This window comes from Sycon ciliatum, chromosome 6, assembly GCF_964019385.1.
Source record: "Sycon ciliatum chromosome 6, ocSycCili1.1, whole genome shotgun sequence".
In the NCBI taxonomy this organism is placed as follows: domain Eukaryota; kingdom Metazoa; phylum Porifera; class Calcarea; order Leucosolenida; family Sycettidae; genus Sycon; species Sycon ciliatum.
The window spans coordinates 17843820-17866451 of NC_088648.1; the positions used below are offsets into that span (position 1 = coordinate 17843820).

Consider the following 22632-nt stretch of genomic DNA (forward strand, 5'->3'; position numbering starts at 1 on the left):
ACACACACGCACACACACACACACGCACACACACACGCACATACACACACACACACACACACACACACACACACACACACACACACAAGCACACGCAAGTCAACTGGGAACTTGTGGCCAGGCACAAGGGATGCATTGGTGTGGCTACTGAAGGGCTTTCGGCATTTGGACCAGTGGTTGTGAGACTAATTCCCTCACCCCCACTGTTAGGCACTGCATCTGCCACACTGTTTTTCACGAAGATGTAACTGCAATCACAATATTTCACACAGGCAAGAAGTTCTTTGTCGTTTGAGTTGGCAAACCTGCAAGACAGCACCACTCCCTGATCAAAAAATATTTTTAAAATTAATACTCTCATTTCAGAAACCTTAGATGCTCAAAATTTTCGGTATGCGGGCAAAAGGCCAGGTTAGGGGAACAGGACATTTTGGTACAGAGAAGCAGTTCCCTATGATTATGTGTGTTAGTGCTTGTTCGGTGTATTGAAATTTTAGGTCTGAAACAGACGCACTGAAAGTACCGAAAATAAAAGTACACCGAAAATTTGTAAAATTACAGTAATCTGAATGGACTACTGGTGCTCGTGTCCTCAGTATTTGTGTCAAATGAAGCTGGCGGGAAAAACGCTATTATGAACTTTTCATGGAACCATCTCCCACAGCCATCTTGAAATAGAGTGGTTTCACATCAGTTTGTCATGTGACCAAATTTGTGTGGAAAGTGATCATGGCATGTGGACAGTGGAACCAAGGTGGCCGCCGATATCATGTGACCCATGCATGCAGTGGTTGAGTGGACAGTGGAAGCAACATGGCTGATATCATGTCACCTATGGATGCAGGGGTTGTGTGGAGTTGGAACCAACATGGCTGTCCTGTGTGGTCATGTGATACATGCGAAACCACTCTATAGATAACTCCATGAAAACTCACCTGGGCAGTCTGGCTGCGCGGTGGCCATGTTTCCGTCATCCTCGCCGCCGCCGGGTGGACACGTAGGCACTGCTGCTGGCTGTGTTGGCGTGTCTGCTGCTGGCTGTGTTGGCGTGTCTGCTGCTTGAGTCGTTGCCTGCTGCCCACTGGTGGCGCTTGTGTCGGGTAGTGGCGAGCCGGCGGAAGCGTCCGTGTCGTTTGTCATCGTCTCGTTGAGTTCTGTGCCCGCGTCCATCATGGTGGCATTGCCATCGGTGCTTCCATTGATGTCACCTGCTAAACACAAACAATTGTGGCGTTAGAGAAGCAGAATTTATTATGCATGTATCGATCTTGTACACGAAAGGAAAAGGTTTCGTTTTCTGGTTGGGTTGGAGAGAGTTTCGTATTGAAAAATATCGATAGCTTGAGTTCTGAGTTCTGTTCTGCGCTCATGTCCATGGTGGCATTGTCGTCGGTGGTCGTCGTGTGGCTGTCAACTGCTAAAGACAAGCAATCATGTGTTGTTAGGGGCGTCTCTAATTATCGATCTCTTACACGAAAGGAAAAGGCTTCGCACAAGGGTGAGTGGGTGGGTCGAGGAGAGTTTCGTATTCAATAATATCAAGAGTAGATAAACAAGAGTGTGCAACTCCGCATCTCTTCTGCACAATCTGCAGATACCCCGGCCCACGGCGGAAAGTTTTGTTGACGTCACCTTTTCAGGAGCACGCGCATTTTGCCGCAGAGCAATGTGAGAGCACGTGCTGGGCACCGACCTTGTAATGTAAAGCCCGGCCAAGTGCACGAGGCAAAATTTCCCCAAGACTCGAAGCGCGTGAGCGTAGGAAAGATTACGTCAACAAAAACTTCTGCCGTGGGCCAACCCATCCGGGAGTTGCACACTCTTGTTTATCTACTCTTGATACTATCGATAGCTGAAACACCATCCTATCTTAGCTTTCAAGTCAATAAATACATTTTCCGTTCTGAAGCAGGGGTTGTAACTCAACTGGTCCGTGAAAATAAAAATTGAGCCTCCAGATCCAAAAAGGGGGCTTATGTCATTTTTGAGCATTTTGAGTTATCTATACCATGACATTGCTGTATCCCAGCAGGTCACTCTGTAAAAAACCTACAGGTCCAAAATCTTCATCTTTCACTTAGTTATGGGTGTTTCAATGGGCATTTGTATATCGCTTTTAAAATATGGAAAACTCAACTTTCAAATGCACTTTTCTCAATACTGCGCCAAACGACATAAGCCCCCTTTTCGGATCTAGAGGGTCAATTATTATCGACAATGCCGATGGCCCCTTGACTCCGCTTATAACGAACTCGCATGTAGCAAATTCCGTGACAGAGCGAACCATTGTCCATGTCCCTGTTAGAACCCATACGGAATCGGCCCGAGACGTAGCACTGATTTCAACAGGAGAACATGAGATTCAAGCGACCCGTTTCTCATAATTTGTAGAGTTTTAGAAGTACTGACCAAATTGTACCTGTGCTTCAAAAGAGGAGGATGGTGGGGAGCTTGTCTGGCAATGAACGCTACAACATCCGCTTTACAAGTATAGTGTCAATTTGTCACCATTCATCAGTATGTACGAGTACGTGTGATATTTGAAGGACGTTGAGCTGGCCATAATAATGATTCACATGTTGAGAAATGTTTCAACTTGCAAATGCCAGTGCTGTTCAGGTGGAAAGCTCTCAACGCAAATGTACGGGGCTTGGGAAGTGCTTCCTTTGTCATCAGAATTTCGTTTCACTGGAAATCCGTCCAGCTATGAGACATATGTTGTGGTCTGCACTTTCTTTCACGTGTTCCACGGTATGGTCATTCCCCCCCCCCCTTGGTTTTCGTTTCGTCGGAGCCAAATGGCTCCTCATGAATCGTCAACACGACGTGCTATGCTGTATCTGTATTCAATGTCTTTGATCAGGGCCAGTTCGCTGCCTCGGTTCCCTCAAATCGTGTTGTTTGGGGGGTGTCGAACTGTCCCTATGGCAGACTCATCACGCAATTTCGGATGAACTACCACGTGGAAACAATCAGCAACAAACACTGTTTGTCATGGTGTTGTGGTGTTCAATTGGCTTTGGTGTCTCTTTAGTAGATGGCCAGCTGGCCATGACTCAGCGTTCCTCTAGCCAGCAGAATGTTCCAGACAGAACCACACACTGAAACCTGCCCCTTCGCCACTGCTGCATCATTCAGCGGGTAAACACAAACAGTCCGGTGGTAGGGTTCGCCGGAAACACAACCCACTACGGAGCACCTTACAAACAAGGGTGACAAATTGCTTGCCTTCCTGTGAATCAGTAGCGCATTCAGGACTGGCGGAAGCAGATTTTGATTGGTTCGGTCATACCCCCCCCCCCCCCCCCCCCGCAGTTCACACAGTTTGTGTATGATATGATGGGTAGTCACATGACCTACTCAGTACTAAACACAAGTTGATGGCCAAAAGTTGGTCCGGCCGTGGCCTGACCAACCGGACCGGTTCCTGGCATTTCCTCTGAGAGCATCTTGGCTAAGACCACCTCTTTCTGACAACTTGCCGTCAGCGCTACTAACATTAAATGCCGCCAAGTACTTCAAAGTACATGAAACAGGAAAGAGAGGTTAGACGTGTCCAGCCCAAACTTCCACACGCAGTCAATGGGGCTGCCTCTTCTAAAGTTAATTATCATGATCAGACGTGCAGAGAGGGTGTGAAGGAGAGGGTTTCCTACGAGAAGGAAAACATGAAAATACGGGAGAGAAAGAAAAGGAGAATGCAAGAGACGTGATCTGCAAAGTAGAGAGCCTCGAAACCGTCGACAGGAATACTAGAACTCTTGGCGGTAGGTACGCCATGCCATGCAAACACGTCTTGGGAACACCACCTCCCCCCTCTTCCAACTATTCTCTATACAGGTACCAAGTGTCCCACTTTCAAGCTGTGGCACGCTTCCACAGAGCTTCAATCTACTAGAAAGCACGTTATTTTCAGTGTGACTTCCTTTTCGGTGATTTCAGTAGAGAAACCGGGCACGTAAATTTAGATGTCACCTAAATGGCACTGGAGTATGCACTGTATGTGCAGGGAATGCTGGTCGCCTAATTCTACAATTGCACCGGTCTGAAACCTGGCAGGTCCCTGACACCGAACTTTTAAACTACACCCAAAGTCACATGTTTTACCGTATACAATACCGATAGCGTACAGCATTCCATTATATGACTTGCTTTCTTGTGAACATGAGAATGCGAATGAGCGGCAAGTCGACTCTGACATCTGGCTGTACGAAAGGATTTTTTTGGGCAATTTCGTTTGGAGTGTTGACATCCTTACAGCCAACTTGGAAGAAAACGAAGTTTACCATCGTGAAAACCGAATTAAAATGGGGTTAGTGGACGTAAACACTGGGCTTCAATCACTATTGATCATAATTATTAATATTGAACCGGTAAATCGAGGCCCAAAGTATTGGGTCTCGACTTGTACCCGGTAAAATACAGTTTGTCAACTCACTTGAATCGGTTTGTCCTTGACATGGCATTATCACACATAGCAGCAATACCAGCAGTGTTAGAGTGATGATTCGACTGGTGCAAAGCCACGGCATGCCGCTCATTGAACCCTGCTAGGTATGTAGACACACGCAAGCACAAACAATGCGCACGCATACACACACACACACACACACACACACACACACACACAGAGGCATGCACACACACACACACACACACACACACACACACACACACACACACACACAAGCACAAACAACACACACATACACACACACATACACACAACACACACATGCAGAAGAAGAAATAATTCAAAGACTTGAAAACACAACGTAAGAAAACCGTCACCGTATTGTACACAATCCACTGCACGGCTTCCCTGTTGTCGATATGCTCTTGTGCTATTCTCATCATGGTCGATTCAATGCATGTGGTTATTCTGTTGTCTTCTTCCGCAACACCCATCCCCTTTTACAATGTCTGATTGCAACGCCAACACCGAGAGACCTCTGATTGGTTGAGTTGCTCTGAGTACATTGGCACGTCGCCCCCTACATCCCCTTTGTTTTGTTTCATGCTGTCATCCACATGTCTCCCAGTTGGGCTGTGTTCATAGTAAAAAATAAAAATAAAATAGAATGTGATGTGGGTGAGAGAGTGAGTGAGTGAGTGACTTACAATGGCAGTTACACTTAGTTGAACCTGAGTAAGGCCACCTTACAGGCTTAGACGAGGCCACTGGCTCTATGGTGAGTGGGAGCAGGGCACGGTCCACCCCATCAATACTAGTTGTGAGTCGGAGCGGGGCACGGTCCACCCCATCAATACTAGTTGTGAGTCGGAGCGCGGCACGGTTCACCCCATCAATACTAGTTGTGAGTCGGAGCGGAGCACGGTCCACCCCATCAATACTAGTTGTGAGTCGGAGCGGAGCACGGTCCACCCCATCAATACTAGTTGTGAGTCGGAGCGGAGCACGGTCCACCCCATCAATACGTATATATTATAACAAGGGACCGAGTGTATATCGAGAAATATAGACCAGTATAAAAACCGAGGCGTCGCCTCGGTTTTTATACTGGTCTATATTTCTCGATATACACTCGGTCCCTTGTTATAATATATTTATACCTCTCCATGCGCAAGCTCAAGCGCAAAAAGGAGTGAATATAGCTTTCTTTCCCTAAAAAGGAGTGAATATAGCTTTCTTTCCCTAAAAGGAGTGAATATAGCTTAGAGAAAGAAAGCTATATACACTCCTTTTTAGAGAAAGAAAGCTATATACCGTACTGGCAATATATGTTGCCGCAGTGAGGCCATGAAGCGTTACATTGGCCCATGTTTGCTGCACGCAGGGCGTTACATGCAAAGTCGCACAGGAGCCGTTACACAGGTTTCTATATTGCCGCAGTCCTTTTTTTGCTATTGCCGCATCACTTTTTGCTATTGCCGCATCATTTTTTTGCTTTGGCCGCATCATTTTTTCTTGTGCAGTGCAAACTGCAATGAAAAGATCGCCGCACCCCGCCGGACGCGCGTTACGAACTCAACGAAAATTTGTCGCACTAGCCTGGTCGCGCGTTACGCCGCACCCCCCTGCGTTACGCGTTACGCGGCAACATATATTGCCAGTACGGTACACTCCTTTTTAGAGAAAGAAAGCTCCTCAGTGGGTTTTTTTCTGATGGTTTTCCTCAGTGGTGTATATACCTCCTTAGTGGTGTATATTGAACAGTGTATGTGGAAAATTATAAACTTCATGGGAGATCTGGTTTATGAGTGTGGGTGTATATGGAGTGAGGTATAATAGTTCATATTCCATGGCAGTACGGTCACCCTGAAACTACGTGTACGAGAATACGACCCTGGCAGCCTGCTACATCCACTCTTCCACATCGGTATACATGTGTACGTACGCCGGTGTTACCGCACGCATGTCTGACTACTTGGTAGCGTACATGCACTGTCTAAACTTGCCGCCAAGGCCCAGTTCGTTCATTTCCGGCTGATAACGTTTGCATAATGTTCTCGTTAAGAAATCCGTTTTCAAAATGCACAGACGCCTTACAAATTCACTTTGCCGTAGTTGGTGAGTTTCATTATCTCGTCTTTGCTGTGGCAATGGGCACGATCCACTAGTGTGTGATGCATCTTTCTGTGAATCGGGCTTGTGCTGCTACATGTGCTGGTCCATTTATCGTCACTTTTTACAAGATGGTCACAAAACGCCATGGTGCTAACGCCAGCATGAAATGGCACAGACGCACCTAGCGACGGCAGCCGAACGGAGGCCGGGCAGGAGCAGCTAAACCGACCAGGGTTCTCGGCGTCAGCGCCGCCTCATGCACACGAAACAGAAAAAAATACGGAACTTTAAAATGGCAACAAGATGAACATGTGTGATTCTTGCACCAAGGTGCCGCCGCGTACGAACGTTCCCCAGGTGCTGCTGCGTACGAACTTTCCCCAGGTGCTGCTGCGTACTAACGTTCCCCAGGTGCTGCTGTGTACTAACGCTCCCCAGGTCTCATTCAGTGACTGCAGTCAGTGTAGAGTCTAAGAGTAGTAGTAGTAGTACATGTAACTAAAGTGGCTCGCACTATTCCATTGTAGATAGAGTGCACGAATTATTAATATTATTAATATGCTGTGCGTATCCTGATGAAACAAGATCACGCGCCCGCTCAAACCACTTACGTACATGTACATGTATCGTGAGAATCCGGACAAAAAATTATGAAGGAGTGATTTTTCTCGTACCGCGGTATACCGGTGCAGAGTGAGCCAAATGAACAGGCGCTACAGTGCGTTTTTTTATAATAGACTCTGAAAACCTTGAGAACGTACTCAAGGACACTTTTGAGAAAATGTCATGCGAGTTGCGTCACGAAAATCTGCGCGCGAAATTCGAAAAACCAGGTGTGACTCGTGGCATTTCGCCATCTTGTTCAGAGTGTCCTTCGAGCTCCTTGCCTCGAGTCGTGGCCGGAGGAATCATTTTGTTGCTGACTGCTCTGTGGCCCTATTTTGCTTTTTCTCGAGTGTCTTTTCGTTCGTGGCAACTTGTTCTCTCGACATGCTACATAATTAGAACAAAACGCGAACGGGCCATGGGCATGGTACATGGTGGTGTCTGTTTTACAATTTTTTTGCGAAGACGAGGAGAACAATGGCTAGCGGCTGGGCATCGAATTGGTCCCAAGTATTCCATTCGTCATGATGCTGTTGCGTGTGGCGTCAGCATTTCCACCATGAACAGATGTACCAGGGATGCTGATGGCGAAAATCAGCGTGCTGCGTTGGCCTTGTCTGTCTCCAGTGATGAAGATGAAGGCAACGGGAGTGACAATCCCCGATGTGAGACTCGTGCCATGATGAACCACTCAACCCTGACGGATTTGCTTTGGACTGTATTATACCAGAAGAAGTAATTTACGGATTCTATGCTGCGAAGGAGAACCCAACACTAGACAAAGTTCCTGCTCGCTGCAGAGAAACCATCGACGATTTTCCAGACATGAGCAAAACTAGCTCTTGGAAAATGTTGCGTTCCATGGGATTCCAGTGTGGCAAGACCAGAGGTATCACACAAATAATGATGGAACAGCACAGGATTGTGTCATGGCGGCATCGCTACCTGTGAGACATACCTGGATGAGACGTGGGTCAATGCGCGTCACACAGTTACTAGGAGGTGGTACGACAATGGTGACAGGAGTGTATAGGCAAGCAACCAAATGAAGCACCATCAGGTAAAGGCAAGCGCGTTATTGTTCTGCATACTGGTGGACGGGACAGATTCGTGAAAAACTGCGCCGATGTGTTCGTGACTGGAGGCCGGCGCCAACGATGATATACGTCGTCGGCTGTCCGAGCACATCTGTTCACTGTGTAATACTGTCGTCACAAGTGCAACACAAAACACGGAATTATTGGGGCCGTTTCATTCCTCGCTGGTCTTCTACTATTCTCAGATGTTGAACCAGACACAATTGTGACCTATTTGCATTGTGTGTGTGTGTGTGTGTGTGTTTGTGTGTTTGTAAAACTGCTCATGCTTCCTTTTTGTTAGTCTCTTTATGGGAGCTGTGTGAATTGCCTTTGTGATTTGTTGTGGTGTTTGAATTTTCACTGCATTCTTTCAGGGATCGAGGGAAGTTTCCTACATGCATGCTGGAATGTTTTGATTTATTGAGCTAATTGCAATACAGGATTTGAATTATTCAGTACAGTTTGCCACAATAAGTCGTGAAAAGCCGCGACTCACTGGTTTCCTACAAAGGTTAGGAGAACTGCAGACAGCAGTGCACAACTGCACAGCCATGTGCATGTACATGCATGCGCTGTACTACAGTATACCGAAAAAGAAAAGAAAAAAAAGAATCAAGATGAACTGTACTGGATTCGAACCCATGCCGGGCACCATGCAAGTGATGAGCTTTCCTGGCTAAAACTTCCGTTTAAAAAATCAAAATCCACTGAAAACCATTTAAAACCGGATTTCCAGCCGAAACCCGGCCGAATATCTAACTTTGACAATTATTATTATTCCGACTCCCAAACTTAATTTTCTTCGATCCAAGACCCACACAAACGCAGCTGTGAAGAAAAAATTTCAAATTTGGAATGAGAACAAACTAAAAAATCAAAATCGACAATGGTCTGTTATAAAAAAACGCACTGTAGGCACGGATGATTTTGGTATCTGAAAGCACCCGGGCCATGGTAAGGAAGTCGCGACAGACTCGGGCGACGGGCGCACACCATGCCACAAGCTACATCATCAGTAGTGACAGTTTGGTCACGAGCGAACAACAAGAACAGTCACAATACAGTCATAGCAAAATTATAATTACCGGGGGAGGAATCCGCTGACCAACTCCAGTCCGAATCCACGCTGGGCCTCTTGCAAATGCTTTGCCAACTCCGCAGCGCCAACACCAGCTACTGCTGCTTCTGCGCTTTCCGCTGCTGGCCAGTCAGTTACTTGCAGGCCAGGTTTCAACACCTAGCGAATCGTCCAGCAGCGCTCTCACAGCAACAAGCTGAAATGGTCGAGCTGAAATAATTGTCAGGTCCGCAGATAAGAGGAATGTGAAAGTCCACCGAGTCCATACATCCGAGGCTTGAAGCCCGGAAATCAAATTAGTTCTGGGTCTGATGGTAGGCAGCCGTGTTGAAGGTCGGATGGAGAGACCATACGTCGATAGACTGCGGGTTGTCAACAGCTAGCCACATGCATCAACTAAATTCCCCGGGCGAGAGATGGCAAGAAATCAGCCAACACCTGGTACCCGTGCGTTTTTTTCTGCTGTCCCGGAACCCTGACCTAGCCAGTTACTGTTTCCTGCTGTCGGCGACATTCACTCGCATCCACTTCCTATCTCCACGAGAGCTAGAGCTGTAGTGTGGATAGCTGGTCGGTACATGTAGTCTAGATGTAGCTCTACGCACAGAGACCGCCACGCGCGGTGCGACCAATACTTCAGTATTGTCAATACTGAACTGAAGTATCCAGACTCAAAGACTCGTCAGACATATGAACGGAAGAACCACGACAGTGAAACTGGCGGAGGATATGCCAGTCGAGCGCGCAGATCGTTATCGATGATGCACGTGCAATCGTGCATGCACGCGCTGAGCGTGTGCGCGCCTGAGCTGTCAGCTTTTCACTGTGTCCCCTTATGGCCTTGGCCTTGGCCTATTTTGCTACGTTAGATGTTTCACTGGAAGAGAAACTCACAATACCTGACTGTATTTTTTAATCCATTGCGGCATTGGTCGTTGTACCACAGGCTGCATTGTTTGGGCCTGATCAATGATCTCTGACTTGTGAGCGCTAGCGCTGAGCCTGAGGCTGAGCCTGGAGCAGGCTGAGGTGACACGTATGTCGTTTGGATCTCCAGTATGCACTTCCACACGGTCTACAACCAAACCTGAGTCAGTGAGTAGTCATGTACAAAGTCATGTACTTTCTAGCGCTCACATCGGCCAAGTCAACTAACTAATTACTTCGATTCGGTATTATAGCAACGGCCATTCTCACTCTCACTTCTCACTTTTTCAGTAGCTCAGTGACTGGTCTGTTGCAAAGCGCGGACAAGGGAATTTCCCTGAAAAGCGATAAGTGCTTGCGGAGGTGTGTCAATGAGGAACAAAATATTTTGGAACACAGCACAACAGTTGTCTGAGTTGAACACACAAGGTGAAAATGCCCCCATGTACCTGCGGCCGTCTGTGCACATGTGGCTCTCAACAGACTCAAGTACACCAACACAAATTAATGATACTAATTACCGAGTTCATGTTGTACTTTGAAGATTGCTCGGTAACCATTGTCCAAAGCGCGACGTTGCATAACCATGATTGTAGCTACCGCCACTAGTAGTAGTAGTAGCTCATACTTCATAGTCATGACATGACTACATGCATGAGCTACATATCGTCAGGATGGCGAGCCCACTGCTAGTGGCTGCTCTTCCTCGCAGTCACCCAAATCAGTGTCTCACTCGCTCACTCTCAGTCTCGTCTGTCGAACATGCTCGTACAGCGACAGTCAAGAGAGACGCATGTCGTGAAGACCTCTCTCCCCCCCACCCAATAGGCAGTCTACTTCCAACGCATGCAGTTGCTATCCTTGAAGATCTACTGCACATGATTCATTGATTGTATACGTCATGTACTTGCTGACTTGCAGAAGGCAAACAGTTACTGCACTTCATGTTTATTCAGTGCACCCATCACAGTTAACGCCTATCCACATGATGGCTCAGCCGCTGTATTTGATCCCGAAGGATACTCTCAAAGCAATGCAGGAAAGAAGTCGATCATGGTGATCATGGTGACGATCATGGTGATCATGGTCACCATGATCACCATGGTGATCATGGTGACCATGGTGACGAATCGATGGAAATACAAACACTTGCAGTGAGGCATAGTTGATATAAAAGTATAATTATAAATTATTTTGAGAGTCCGTACTCGACTTTTAAGTAGGGGGTGGGGATCAGGTGAAAACTTGATGATAAGAAAGATAAGAAAGGTGCAGGGATAAAACTATTGTGACTTGTCAGTGCAGTGTTGGGGCACACAATGAATACAACAATTGTCTGTACTGGAGCATTCCCAGCCCGACATCCCGACGGTAGGGTACCGGGGCGGGTGGCAATGATGTTGGGCCAACCACTGAGGAGACTATAGGGCTCTCGAGTTCCATGAGGCTAGTGGACACGCTGCATGCGTAGTGGACACGCTGCATGCGTAGCGGACACGCTGCATGCGTAGCGGACACGCTGCATGCGTAGTGGACACGCTGCATGCGTGTAGCGTTGAAGTGGTGATAATAATTATGTTAAATAATGCTGGGGAGCATCACAGTTTGTACGCATGCCAGACTGCTTACATACCCCTGGCAGCACTATTCACTGATTCAGTATTCTATTCGATAAAAAATTAAAAAAAATAATAAATACCGTTACCTATCGGTATTATATGGATTTCAAGTATGCACAGAATCAACACTAAAGCCAGGTGTTTTTTTATGGGAATTATTTTAGAACAAACACCGAGCCCCTAGTGGTCTTCCTAGCGGTCACCTTGGAAAGAAAGGCTATACTATAGCACACTGTGTGTACAGTAGAGTGCCCATCACTACCCATACATGTACTTAGTATAACTATGACTGAGCTTCATTCGTACCGCAAATCGATGCTGAGGTCGGACGGGCGTTTTATTATGTCAGGAACGTCAGCACGGCTGAAATTGGGCAAATCCGGCGAGAGATCCAGTTCACTTTCGTTGTCACCATCCGCGGTCGGCTGAGCATCAGAGTGGAAGGGCGCGTGATCGTCAGCTGGCTGGAATTCCGCCCCATTGCTGGCCTCCGCAGACAGCATATTCTCATTGATGGACGATGCAGGGCTTCCAGCAGCGTCCACAACAGGTCCTTCATCACGTGCTAGAGCAGCCTCTGGTTGATCCTCTGCACTGCTCAGATGCACGTTCGACAGATGAGTAAGCGACTGTGTGCCAGTCGGTGCAGGACTAGATGGAGGCTGTCGCCCACCCGGTGCAGCATCTACACTGGCATTGGGCCCGGGACCTGGATGACGGGACTGGATAGGCTGCTCGGTGGCCATCGGCGGTGGAGATTGCGGGTAGGCATCGGTAAGACTCAGCTCCGATGTATTGTCGTCGTCGTCCATCGCCGTAGAGTTCTGCATAACGATATGAGTATCAAGTTCACCACCACTGGCCAAGGCCAGCGCTTGCTGGTCTTGTGACGGCAAGGTTGCACTCAGCTTCGACAGGCGGTATGGCGTTGTCGGGGTGCGCGCCGGACTGGCACCGAGCGGTGTACCGAGCATCTCCGCGCTTGCCAGGATCTGCTTGCGCTCGCTCTTGCGCGCCTTGGAGAAGCCGACTCGGCCCGGCTTGTTTGAGCCGGGTGTTCCCGCCACAGAGTTTGGACGGCTCATCTCCGAGTCGGAGCCGCCTCCAGCGCTGGCCACGGAGTTGAGCTGCACCAGACGCTTGTTGGTGGGAGTGGAGCTACCTCTGCTCTGCGCTTGCCCTCCTCCGGCCAGCCTGTTCATGCTTGGGGACTTCTTTGGGTCTTTCAGCGGCGGTACAGCCAGGACACCGTTGGCATGGCTGCCGCTTGTCGTTTCCATGGCGATGTCCAGATGCGGCGCATCTACACTGTCCTCGGGGTTGATGTCATCGTCATACTCCACACTGGGGTTGGGGATTGTGCTGAAGCCGAAACTCTGGCCACGCCCGCGTTGGCGGTCGACGCGCTTCTCCGCATCCAAGGTGCTCTTTCGTCGCGTGCCCGAGTAGCGTTCGTCGCCCTGGTTCCTGGACACGGCGTACTGTATGCAAAGGAAGCTGATCAACACGGTCAGCACGCTTGTGCCCACAAGGGACGCCGCAAACACTGCCCAGCTTGGGCGGCCTGCAGAGGAACATGCCACAGAACACAATCAAAGCAAAAAATAATAATTAGTGAGCAAATGTCTGCAGCCAAAACGATTATAATCCCCAAAAGAGGTGATGGTAGAAAGGGCTTGACTTTAGCGATTTTGGGAATGAAGTGCAGCATGGTATGAAGCACCGCAGGTAACTCGTACAGCTCTACGGAACAGATGAAACAATCTCTCCCTGAACTGTGCTGACATGGAAGTCTCCTACATATATATATGTAGGACTCAGTATAGAGTCCATGCACTATATGATGTCCAGCACCCTATATAGAGTCCATTGGTCCAAAATCCACTATACAGAGTCCAGGAGTCCCCTCAGTTTTGATCAGCTTCATCCTGCCGCGCAATCCCCTATAAGGAGTACACTTTTTCTACAAGTCCCCTATTCACAGTCCAAGAGTCCAGTTTACCCAGTCACGCCGTCCTGTGTGTTGTGCCCGAAAGAGAACAAACACATTTTCAGTTTTGCTTGCCTCGTGGCAGCGCATTCCTTTCTTCACTTCAGCCATGGCTGCCAATTCTGCTGTGCAGTTGCTGACAGTAATCTGTCTCGAGGTAACCAAGGAGGATAAGGAGACGTTCAAAATCAAATCAGGAAAGCGTCTTGTGGTTCTCTGAAGACGTTTCATCAGTGCGCGGGATGAAAGCAGAAATTGCAGAACGAGAAAAGTTCAGCACAGTTCAAATCTGACGAGTCAGGTACACTGACGCTCTCTTTCGTTCGACGCCACAAGGATCCCCTGTTTGGCTGGCCATTGCTGCCAGTAAGACGTTTGAACGGTTTCATCAGAGCGAGGGATGAAAGCAGAAAGCGGAGAAAGAGAAAAATTCAGCACAGTTGCAATCTGACGAGTCAGATACACTGACACTCTCTTTCGTTCGACGCCACAAGGATACCGTGTTTGACTGGACAAGAGCTGCCTGTACCACCGTGTCAAAAGGCTGTCCAACTACATGGCAGGACGATGACTGAGGTAAGGAAGCTTTTACTCGTTTCGATTGGTCTGCTGTTCTGTCGTTATGCTTGAATTTTTTTCCATTTTCAAGGAGCGTATCGTGTTTGTTTGATGTTGCTTGAATGAATGCACTAAAAGTAATCAACGACTTCGTAATAGTCCTCAAGGACTGCAAGGACTTTGCATCAATCGTATTATGATCGTCTAGCTATCATCAATTATTATTTTATTTCATGAGAAATGTATTTTTCTCCCTGTGATAATTATGTGAACTCCACGACACTCTTCCTGTAGTATGATGTCAAATACAATGGGATCCACAAACGCAGTGCCAGTGTACTAGTTGTAGTAGTAGGAGGATTGCTTGTATGCCAATGACAAGAAAAAGCTTCTCAAGCTAATACTCGTATTCCCTGAAGTGACCGTTTTGATGTCACGAACATGACATTGTCTCAGTGAAACTGTCTCGTGACAACAAATCATTGCATTTCCATCTTGGGGAAGACCGTGACTGACAGCAACGCTGTACAGATTGTTCAAATCATGTCATTTGAATTTAGTTGCAGTGAAGTGAAACACTGTGTACACTACATGTATGTTGGTGTGTCTGTGCGTTTTGAGTGTGCACAAATGAGCTTATTCCTCGTATTACTAATAGATTATTGTCCCCACCGTCACCTGTTCACAGGTCTTTGAGTGGGTTGATTTTCATTGAGCATCACATTCGTTGAGAACTTGGTAGTTGTGTGCTCCAATGCATCATTACGGTAATAAGCATATCCTTGTGCTATCTATTGGTTGCAGGTGTGCTGATCTTCAGAAGCTTGCGGAACTGAGTGCTGCTGAACATTTGCATGGCCATGAGCAATGGTGAAGCTTGCTATTGCACTCTCAGCATGTGCTAGTATTATGCTGACCACTGCACTATGTTACTCTCTTACACTACTACGTGTATGTAAACGTGCGTGTACCCGTCCCCGTATGCATTCGTTTCGTATAATTATTTGTTACCCATCTTGACTTTACATGTAAATGGGTGGACGTTTGCATGGCTGTTGGAGTTGCGTGTGTATTGTGTCTCTACTCTTTTCTTGGTGTTTTCTTGGCGTTGTATAAGTTTGTGTGTGTGTGTGTGTGCGCGCGCGCGCGCGCACAATAATTTGAAAACAAATAATTAATCCTGGGCTCTCCATTATTCTCTTTCGATTCTTGGTTTTTTCTAGGTATTTTCTTGGCGTTGTGTGGGTGTGTGCATGTATGTGTGCGTGCACAATAATTTGGCAACACTCCATGATTGAGATATTGTAATTTGCAGCGTCTGCGAAGAGACCACTTGATTTGAGGATGGTGTTTGTAGGGTTTTCCATGTAATGAAGTGGCTGCAGTGGCGCCTCAATACATATTTTTTATCTTGAGAAGTGAATGATGTATAGGATTAAAGGGAGAGGCCGTTTTCTGGTTAATATTCACTGCTTACAGCAGATCCTATGTCTATTTTCGAACTCGATAGGGGATGCGTAATTGGCTGGACTTTATACAGGGGGTGTTGTCCACATAAAGACTCTTTATAGTTGATTTCAAAGTTTGGACTCCGTACAGTTGATTTTGGACCAATGGACTCTATATAGGGGTGAAGCCAATTGGCTGGACTCTATACAGGGAGTGATGTCCATCGAAACTTTGAGCTCACAGTTGATTCCAAGTTTGGACTCTGTACAGTGGATTTTGGACCAATGGACTCTATATAGGGGTTGGACATCATATAGGGGCTGGACGCTCTACTGAGTCCAACATATATAGCAGGAACAATGGAAAAAAATTCTGAGTGTAGAAGGGAAACAAGTGGCTCAGATATCGAGGTAGCAGCAGGAGTGCTCTTACCGCAGCAGTCATCACATGGTGGCGGTGAAGTGACGGCAAGAGACTGTGGTGCTGTTGATTGACCTGCGCGTGTGTGCGCGTGGCATCAGATAACATCCGTTCCACATTGCAGCAGCATTAACACAGCATACACATGAGAAACAAGGTGCCGACCAACACATATTCAGACAGACAGGCAAAAAAATTAAGGTTCACGTGAGACTCGGCTAGAAGCCGAATTTTCCGCATCTGTAGGAACTCCATCACCCTCTAGAATCAAGGCGTAGATGCAGCTCCTAAAGCGATGGGAGATGAGTAGATCAGACCCACCACAAATTGGTCAAAGACCGTAATCCCATTCACTGCATCCACATGCAAGGTTGTCCTAAAATATCTAGCTTCTGGTAATCAGGGTACCTTATGTGGGAGCTTGCGCTTTCCTGCCAACATGAATTCTCTTTGGACTGACTCACGGCTGCCATCCGGAGTACACGAGAAGTCCCTCGAACCTCTTTTTCAGGACAATTACTGTTCCGTCTGAATGGCTGGCATTCTGGCATGGCCACACAACAAGTACTTGTATTGAGGGCTGCCAATTGTTGGCCGATTTTGACCCTCATTAGGCCACAGCAAGAACACATAAATTCACCGAAACACTGTGCATTGAGCGGGGAGTGGTGTTTTCTTGCAGGTTTGCCGAGTCGAAGGTTCGATGGACTTCTCGTGTGCTCTGGATGGCAGTCGTGAGTCAGTCAAGTGTCAATTCTAGTCGGCGGAATAGCGTGAGCTCCAGTGTCGGGGAGCAAACCCGTTCATAACATTAAATTTAACGGCAGGCAAACTTACCCTGCACCAGAACAGGCATCAGAAGAATGAAAGCACAGCATGTCCAGGTGATCATCGCTCTCAGTAGATGTACAGCCGCCGCCAGATTGATGCACACAGGCACTCTCTACCTTGCGTGCCTCGCCCGTCTCTGCAGCCACAAACCGAATCAACCCCCAGAAATACTTGTTGTTGAGTACTGGTATGGACACCGGGGATGAATTTATCCGGTATCGCATCGCAGTTTGCTATTCAAAATCGATCTACTGCTACTTAAATGACAGTGACACGCAGAAAACTGCCATACATACACATACAGGCTATCCATGCTTTTTGTAGCTTACGCCACAATTGAGATTTTGCACAGCAAAAACTGCTATGCGAAAACATGACAGTAAATACATCCCTGGACATTGTAATCCGGTCGAATGGCTGCGGCCGGCGCCCTTACAGCCTTAGCGCGTGCATGTACTGTATACATGTAGTACACGTGCACACTGCAAGACGGACCTGCAGTGCTCAGGCTGCTAGGCCAGCAACCCTTGCCTGCTTGACTTCTAAATGGATTTCGATGTCCACAACAGCAGTACACCGATACATCTAATGCATTGACACTAGTTCACAGTGGCCGTGGGAAACGCTGGCCTGTTGCAATTCTGAGCTTCATGGTATTTAGGCTTGTCATCACAACGGAACAAAAATCAGGTTTCCTGCAATTGTGAATTTGAGTTGTACTTTAGTACTTACACTGTAGGCAACTCTTCATGGGTTGAGCTCTTTTGCAGGACAGCGACAACTTTTCGTGCACAATCGATCAATCGCTAGGCAACCGAAACGGGGTGGAATCAACATACAATACACATAATTATCTTGGTCAACCAGACTAGCATTTGATTAGACCATGCGGCCAGTCTGCGAGCAGAGTCAGTGTAACCGCTTTCATACCTGCCAACCTTTGCAAACCTGAGATCGGGACAATGACGTACCTAGGTATGAAAATCTATACAAATGTAGCTGTGAGGCATGGGACAAATGCACTTTTGGGTGCCTATCACCACCCTCGATGGCGGGACGGTCCCGGCCCAATCGGGATGGTTATCAGGTATGCCCTTTGATCGATGCTACTGTTTCAACCCAGTCCGCTGCGCAGTAAGCACCCTCCTAAGATCCCACATCGCTTTGATCGATGCTACTGATTCAACCCAGTCCGCTGCGCAGTAAGCACCCCTCCTAAGATCCCACATCGCCCTGCATATGCATCGGTGCTGGATAAGCCTGCGAGCACAGCTGCTCCGATTTGGGGTGGGGAGATGGCAGAGGAGTCTTCAAGTCATCAGATCAATACAAGTCTGCAAGGCATTGAATTGGGCTGCAGTATAACCTTGTTCAGCCATGACAAATAAAGCTGCACCTACATCCGCTGAAAAGCTCAATGCCAAGTGAACATTGTCTAAGAGTATGCAACCCAACGAATTTGTTACCCCGGTCTTTTGCAGTCGTTTGGCTCTGGCGCCATAGAGCTTGGCCAGAAATCAAAATACAAAGAACTTGTACATCGCGGCTATGGTTGTCGAAGCAAAACAATAGATCATGTATTCATTCGTCCTGCAACTGATGGACTGACACCATGATCACGCACATAACCAGAGCAGAAACGCATCCCAAGTATTAGTTTATCGTACTTCAGTGGCAGAGTCCGTCGCAGCTGAAGAAAGGAGCTGCAATCTACACTCTTGGTTATGGTCTGTTGATAACAGCATACCTAGCCGCAGCACTAGGGGCATGGTGCTGTGCGCATCCTAATTGCACCACCGACCATGCTCATCATTTCTTGACCAATGCTGCTTGCATGATTTGTAGGCTGGCATAATAGTGTGTTCAGCATCTTTTGCAGGCATGCTTATTTTCATTATTTATACTGAAGTAATAAAGACCTGCATCTTACGTAGGGATTTCAGTTGCAAAACAAATATCCTAACCACAATGGGAATCAACCATATTGCGTGGCGGTTCCTTTCAATTCCTTATCTTTCCTTTACCTTTTCCATCTGGACTCCTCTTTGATTTTCTCTTCTCTTGTACAGTGCGTATCGGTTATAGTGTGGTCGTGTAAAAGAATATACTGCCTACAAGAAAGAACTCTCATATTTTCATAATCATGACGTGGCTTTCATGTGTTTTATTCTTACAAGCATTGTTATCGTGTAATAGAATATATCGGTCCTAAGAATGGACTTTGTGTAGCAAAACATGCCAGATTAGTACAAAGCTTATCGCCTGGGCTGTAGTAATAACATCTGCCCGATACAGTTCTGAACCGACTCGAAATGCATCACAATGCTGCAAGTGCATATACATGTATCTGTTGTGGTCATGTAACTCATGTTGCTCAGCCACATGGTGAACCTCTGGCCCAGTGTGGGACTACTTTGGAAGTATGAGCAACCGCATACACAGCAGCACTACGTTGCATGTATGATGATCGTCCTGGCTATGCGCACATGCATATGATACGTCACACTATAAAAATGTTATCGTATGTAAGAAATATCAGAAATAAGAATAGAAAGTCGTTTTTCAAACACCCACGCTCTAACCGATACCTACTGTACCTTCCTGCCATTATTCACGGATGCGGGCCGTTGAACAACTCATGAAGAGTACCAGACATGGCTTTTTTCTTTTTCTTTTTTCCATTCTCTTCACCGCACTGATCTTCGAATACACAAAGTCATAGTGTATGGCATTTTCATGTCAGGTTGTAATAGAGTAACACCTGGTGTAAGCGACCTCTGGCTTTAGCGACCACCTGCTCTTAACGGCCGTTTTTCCATGCACACAGAGAGTTCTACACAGACACTGTGGGACCTGGTTCTAAAGACCACCTGGCATTAAGGACCGCTTTTGCCTGCACCGCGGGGTGGTCGCTTCTAGACCAGGTTTTACTGTGGTCGGGTATTTCGCCACATTCTTGACTTTTTCCTGAGCAGGCCTCACTAGACATGGTGATGTCACTACAGCTATACAGCACGGTGGTTATAGGCGATTCAGACTACGGCCAAAACCACGTGTAAACTTGAATTTCCATGGTGTTGCAGTCGTATTTCAAAATTTTATGCACAATCGCTGATCAATTCCATCTGAGTCGTAGAAACGTGGTCACAGTTGGCCGTAGTCTGAATCGCCTATTAGTGAACATGCAGTTGGTTTTCCATTGCTACGTGACGACTGTAGTTTACCGTGAACCGCTGCAAGCCATCTGCCTCTGCCCCTTGGCCTTGAAAACACGCGCCTCTCGGAATGCGCTCACTGATCACAAGCAGCCTGAGTGTACGTTTGTTGCACAGGAACTCGCTCGCTGCATGCCGGCAGTACACGTAGACACCTAAGACTTTTTAGGCTAAGTAGATCCAATTCATAAAAATGTATCATTTCGCAATGGGCGATGACTGTTGTGGGGCATTATTGTCCGAATCCCAGGGCACCAAGCTTCGTTGCTAACCACGGTACTTGGCTTGGGAAATCATCGGACGACATTACCGGTATTGCAAAAATGAACGCCTAAATTAATCCATCGTGGATACCATGCGCGCCAGAATACAAGTCGCGACCTGAAAAGGATCATGGCACTTTCTCAGATAGTTCATTCAAACAACACTCATGCACCTCTCACCTTTGCTTCAGATTTCAGCGAGCGTCCTCCATAAATTCCTAACGCGCAACCAAGTGTAGCGCAGCCCAAGCCTTGAAACCGGCAATCGCCTTTCCAAACAAGAAGTAACACTGTTGTTCTTCTTCACAGACTGTCTCTCCGATCACTGCTGCCTTGTCTTTGAGTTGTATTTCTGTAGAGCTTCTCGTGAATTTGATGTCATCTCGCTACTAAACAGGGGGCGGCACGACAGGTATTTTCATGAACTCGTGTCCGGCAACTGCCAGTGACAAGCTGCAAGCCTGCATGCACGGTAGATCTATGTAAACATCTACCAGTTTGCTACATAGGTCTCCAACAAAATTCCATCCTGCAGGAGACGTGTGAATGCCGTTGTGTAGGGTGGTGCATGCTGTCAGCAGACCTGCCTGCTACAATCACTACACACCTCCCAAGTCCCACTTGCACTACCAGATGTAGTCCCAGACACAATCGCAGAGACAGCGAGAAGGCCGGTGTTGACCGCATCTAATACCATACTAGCCTACATGACAGTGTCGACAGTCTTCCTCCAAACTGAGCCGTGACCAAGTCTGGTTGCCACACCTAGACTTCACACGCCCGGTGGGAGAGGAGGCCGGCCTCGAGGGGGTACGAAATGCTTCGCTAGAACTACCAACACCTCGTCTCTGGTGTCATGACTTCCTACCACGGCTTGCGCCAGCCCTTAGATGATGCCGGCAGAAGAATTACCAGCCAGTAGCAGGATTTTGTACTTTTCTGGTATGTGGGTAACGCGACATGGGGCAAAATTCAAAGAATTTTAAAAGTGCCTGCCATAAGGTTTGTGTGGCTCTGCCAATTTCACTGCTTGTCGAGCAGAATCTGCCGATTTTTCAAGCATTACTGTATCAGCCACGGGCTACATGTAGCTGGAGAGGAGGTTGTGAAGGGTATTGTATAGAGCTTGGCTAGAAACACAAACACATCGTCCTTTTGGTGTTATACACCAACACATCGTCCTTTTCGTGTTATACACCAACACATCGTCCTTTTCGTGTTATGACTTCCTATCTTGGCAACAGCTTGCACTGACTATTGCGCACATGCTGGGAATTTATGCACCGAAACCACTTCACGAGTACATAGAAATTAATTATACGCTCGTATCTTGTGGTCTGCCGTAGATGAACATCAGCATGAGGTGCAGGTTGCGCCTATAGTTTCACATTCGGCCCATTCCGCCAACAGTATTCACCTGCTGCAGGACATGTGCAGTGCTGCTGCTCATAGTCATATCAATGAAATCCGATCGCATCATTCGAGTTCTGCGCCTCACACCATTTCTCAGTCCAGTGTTCGCGGGTCTGGACTGGGGTGTCGCAACTCCCCGCGCGTACTTGCGTGTCTTGATTGGATTGCATTGGGCAGTACTGGACATTTCCTCTCACTGCTACTCACTTCTGCAGTGGCAGGGTCGGAAGCCCACTTACACATCTCGCGAGATTAGTTGCCATTTCTCGCTTCCCTCGTTTGTTGCTCATCATGTTCTTGTTGGCATTCAATTTGTTTTGTCCATTTTCTTTAACTTGTTGTTGGGAACACCGCCCCATGCTGTGTGATCAGTCGTGTTGAATACTGCTACTCACTGGGTTATATCGGCGGTTCGTGCGTCTTCTTTCGTTTCTGTTGCTTGGCATGTTTTGTACAGTACTGTGCAACACACTGTTTGCACAATGTAATCTGACTGTTTTAGGGTCTGGCGGATTCTGCCGGCAGAAAAATTGGCAGAATTCGGTACTTTTTCTGGTAAGTTTCATGCATGTTTGGTATGTGGATAAAGAATGGAGCAGAATTCGAGGAATTGCCCGCCATAAGGTTTGTATGGTTCTGCCAATTTCACTGCTTT

General features: G+C 47.3%; 2 protein-coding genes across 6 annotated transcripts in view; both read right to left on the bottom strand.

The window, feature by feature from the left end:
- LOC135819545 (uncharacterized) overlaps window positions 1-9974 on the bottom strand; it is an 11121-nt gene extending 1147 nt beyond the window's left edge. Inside the window, exons 1-3 of one of the 4 annotated variants that reach the window (XM_065332773.1) lie at window positions 9300-9974; window positions 4439-4547; window positions 936-1211 (exon numbers count right to left, since the gene is read on the bottom strand). In XM_065332773.1, coding sequence (XP_065188845.1) covers window positions 936-1211; window positions 4439-4541 — 379 coding nt within the window. In that variant the 5' untranslated portion in view covers window positions 4542-4547; window positions 9300-9974. Of the gene's footprint in view, window positions 1-935; window positions 1212-4438; window positions 4551-9299 lie in introns of all 4 variants that reach the window. The other 3 variants (XM_065332772.1, XM_065332775.1, XM_065332774.1) reach the window with 3 other exon arrangements.
- A 1231-nt stretch (window positions 9975-11205) lies between these two features.
- LOC135819546 (uncharacterized) lies at window positions 11206-20983 on the bottom strand. Of its 2 annotated transcripts, XM_065332776.1 has the most exons (5): window positions 20745-20983; window positions 17819-17892; window positions 17093-17222; window positions 16268-16330; window positions 11206-13402 (listed from the first exon to the last, which is right to left on the bottom strand). In XM_065332776.1, the coding sequence occupies exons 3-5, from the start codon at window positions 17145-17147 to the stop codon at window positions 12135-12137; spliced, it is 1386 nt and encodes a 461-aa protein (XP_065188848.1). In that variant the 5' UTR covers window positions 17148-17222; window positions 17819-17892; window positions 20745-20983; the 3' UTR covers window positions 11206-12134. The 2 variants fall into 2 exon arrangements, with proteins under 2 accessions (XP_065188848.1, XP_065188849.1); XM_065332777.1 differs by lacking the exon at window positions 17819-17892.
- Between the last annotated feature and the right edge of the window lie 1649 nt (window positions 20984-22632).